Source organism: Lactuca saligna, chromosome 8, assembly GCF_052625555.1.
Source record: "Lactuca saligna cultivar CGN05327 chromosome 8, ASM5262555v1, whole genome shotgun sequence".
NCBI classification, from domain to species: domain Eukaryota; kingdom Viridiplantae; phylum Streptophyta; class Magnoliopsida; order Asterales; family Asteraceae; genus Lactuca; species Lactuca saligna.
In genome coordinates this window covers 239,584,809-239,588,097 of record NC_136424.1, presented here as the reverse complement: position 1 = coordinate 239,588,097, position 3,289 = coordinate 239,584,809, and the positions used below count along the sequence as shown (strand labels likewise).

General features: G+C 27.9%; 2 protein-coding genes across 2 annotated transcripts; both read right to left on the bottom strand.

Annotated features, from left to right (window-relative positions):
• Positions 1-341: 341 nt before the first annotated feature.
• LOC145010554 (uncharacterized) lies at positions 342-875 on the bottom strand. The gene has a single exon (XM_078969079.1). It carries the CDS (start codon positions 873-875, stop codon positions 342-344), a length of 534 nt encoding a protein of 177 aa, XP_078825205.1.
• A 57-nt stretch (positions 876-932) lies between these two features.
• Positions 933-2,402, bottom strand: LOC145010553 (uncharacterized). The gene is made up of 5 exons (XM_078969078.1): positions 2,378-2,402; positions 2,019-2,315; positions 1,463-1,813; positions 1,183-1,294; positions 933-1,065 (listed from the first exon to the last, which is right to left on the bottom strand). The coding sequence occupies exons 1-5, from the start codon at positions 2,400-2,402 to the stop codon at positions 933-935; spliced, it is 918 nt and encodes a 305-aa protein (XP_078825204.1).
• Positions 2,403-3,289: the final 887 nt, after the last annotated feature.

Sequence of the window (3,289 nt, the reverse complement as noted above, 5' to 3'; positions counted from 1 at the left end):
CAAGGATCATTATTAGTGGGAGGGCTAGAGGCAGGACACCATAACATATGGTAAAACTTTTGATCTAAGTATTTTATATTACTTAATGTTTTCGCTGGTTATTTATTCATGACAGTAATATGCTTTTTGATTAATTTTTGGTGAGGAATGTTGACAAAGTAGAATGTAAGCAGTTCTAAGGAATGTAGAAGAAGGGTGATGCGAGGGCCGATCCATTGATTTTCAATGCCCGGGGCGACATTCTAAATTCTGCCTTTATTTAATTAAAAAAATAGCAAAAATGAAATAAATTTTATAGTCAAACGAAAACAAGGTTACACAAACAAAAGTAGACATAAAATCTATTTAAAACGATGCCTCCTTGCACTTTTTGAAGCAAAAACATCTATTATTTTATCATAATCAAGACTTCGTAGGAATTGACTTTCAATACTCAAAATTGCTAATCCATTTAATCTTTCTTGAGTCATGGTACTCCGAAGATATGATTTCAATAACTTCAATTTCAAAAAACTTCTTTCCGCGGAAGCAATCGTGACCGGTACCGTCAACAAAATCCTATATGCCACCAACACATTGGGAAACATGTCCATTTCCTTTGCAAACTCCATAATTTGAATGGTTGTCCAAGGAAGTTCACCTTTGTATGCTTCATCCGGCAACATTTCCTGCAAAACTTGTAACTCAATAAATAAATCTTTTCCATCAATATCAAGGTCTTCACCATTTGTCAAACTAGTTTCAAGTTTCTTACAACATTTTTTTAATTCATCATCAAATAAGGATTTTAACTTTAAACCATCAAACAAAAATCCAAAAATAGATTCAAAATGTTGCATTTGCTCAAATCTACTTCTCAATTGATTTAGAGCCATATCTACTATAACAATAAAATAATTAGTTCTACAATTTTCTTGAGAAGATTGTTGTTCTCATTCGGTATTTGGAATTTCATCAAATTGTTTTTTTCTACTATAAACACATTTGATAGGAAATTTTGGTTCAACTCCAATATTTTCTGCTATTTCTTTAGCCTCATTAATAGCAGAGTCAAACCCATTTTCCCTATATTTTTCAAAATAATTAACTAATCCCTCTAAGTTTTTTATTGCAACATCAAGAATCATATCTTTGGATTGTAATTTTTTACTTACCAAATTAATTCTATGTAAAATTTCATACCATATCACTAAACTTAAAATAAATTCAAAATTAGAAAATTCACCATTTACTAGTGATTCTGCATCTCTACAAACCTTACCATCATCACTCACTTGAGCTAATTTTGTTAATGCTTCTTTTATTTGAAAAAGTTGAGTTTTTACTGCTTTAACACTTTCAATGTGACTTTACCAATGAGTAGTAGATGATGATTTTAGGGTTAATTCATCAACATGATCAAGTAAAACACTCCATCTATGTGTGGAGCTAGAAAAAACATTATATATTGTTTGACACGTACCAAAAAAAGTTTTAGCTTTATGACAATAATTTGCCATATCGCACAAAACTAGGTTTAAACTATGACATCCACAAGGCATATAAAAAGCTCTTGAGTTTATATCAAGTAATCTTTTTTGTACACCTTGATGTTTGCCTTTCATATTTGCTCCATTATCATATCCTTGTCCTCGGATACAATTTATATCCAAGTCAATAGATTTTAAAGCATTTTGTAACACATTAAAAAGTCCTAAACCAGATGTATCTTCTACAATTAAAAACTCTTCAACTTTTATTGGAACACTTGTAACATCAACACATCTAATAATTAAAGTCATTTGTTCTTTACGACTTGCATCCGGAGTGCAACCTAGAATTATCGAAAAATATTTTGAATTTTTTATTTTTCTAATAATTGCACTTTTTACTTCGGATGCCAACATTTCAATTAATTCATTTTGAATTTTATGATTAAGGTAATGAAAATGACTTTTTTTTTTCTTGAATAAGTTGAAAATGGTGTTTCATTACGGGATCAAACTCAACAATCATTTGAAGTACACCTAAAAAGTTACCATTAGATTTCTCATATATTTTTTCATTAGCTCCACGAAAAGCCAAGTTATATTCAGCTAAACATTTTACAACAACAATAATTCTTATCAAAACTTCTTTCCAATGTTGAGTATCTTTTTTTATTCTTTCTTGTAACTCTTTATCAATTGTTTCATTTTTCCTTAACCTAAGTCGTGTTTGTGTCCATGTTTTTAAATTAATCACGTGTTCAGAACTATGTTCATGTTCATTCCATTTTTCACTAAGATGTTTCCAATCATTAATTCCTTCGGTTGCCAAATTACTTCTAGATCGAGCTGTTTTAAATAACTTACAACAAAAACAAAACACTTTATCAAGTTCTTTCGAATACACAAACCACTTTCTATCATAAGAGTCACCATTTCTTAATTTACGAACATAAAATTCACAAGAAAAATGTCTACCTAATGCATCTTAAAAAATTTGTAATTTTCAATATCCCTAATAGGCCATTTTTCTACAAGCAAATCTTTCATTTTTAAATCTAACTTATCCCATACTCTTGGATCAAAAATATTAATATCACTAGATTTATCAACAAAATCATTATTTTCAAGATCATTAAAATTTTCAATAGGTTCATTAGAAGTTTCAATTGGACCTTTAGAATTATCAACAAAATCATTAGTTTCAACATCATTAGAATTTTCATCATTATTTTCACTTCTAAAAAAATACTTATTTAAAGATCCTTGTAATTTATAGTAAGATCTTGTTCTCTTTGTTTTCTTTTTCTATTTTGAGCACCAGATGGTTGTTTTCTAGGAAACATATTTAAACTTCACCAAAAAATTAAAAGTAAAAAATGTGGTAATAACAAAGAAGGATACAACCTGCAATTACTTAGCAATCCGTATCCACAACTTGAAGTTATCAATATGTATCCACAACCTAAAGAAAAAAAAGAAATAGTATCCTTTAGATTTTCAGAAATTAATCTAACAACATATTATTCAAAAATAAAAAAACACATAATTTTTTCAACTTCATAATTTACATATCAATATTTAATTTCTGATTATATATAACAAATTATTTAGAATTCAGAAAACCATATCAGTGTTCAAAAAAAAATACAACAGTTTATATAAAAAAAATAGAACAGTTTATATAAAACCACAGTTTATATAATGAAGCTTAGACTGTTATCAAAACAGTTATAAAAAAATACAACAATTTATCAGAACAGTTTATATAATGAAGTTTATGTAAAACTACAGTTTCAGTTTATAAAAAACATACAACAATT

Excerpts from the sequence above, each read along its gene's own strand:
- LOC145010554 (XM_078969079.1), bottom strand. The coding sequence starts at position 875 with ATGGCTCTAAATCAATTGAGAAGTAGATTTGAGCAAATGCAACATTTT.
- LOC145010553 (XM_078969078.1), bottom strand. The coding sequence starts at position 2,402 with ATGGTGACTCTTATGATAGAAAGTG. Across the intron at positions 1,814-2,018 it reads AATATATGAGAAATCTAATG|GTTGCACTCCGGATGCAAGT; the intron begins GTAACTTTTTAG and ends CGATAATTCTAG. Across the intron at positions 1,066-1,182 it reads ATTTTAAGTTTAGTGATATG|GGAAAATGGGTTTGACTCTG; the intron begins GTATGAAATTTT and ends TGAAAAATATAG.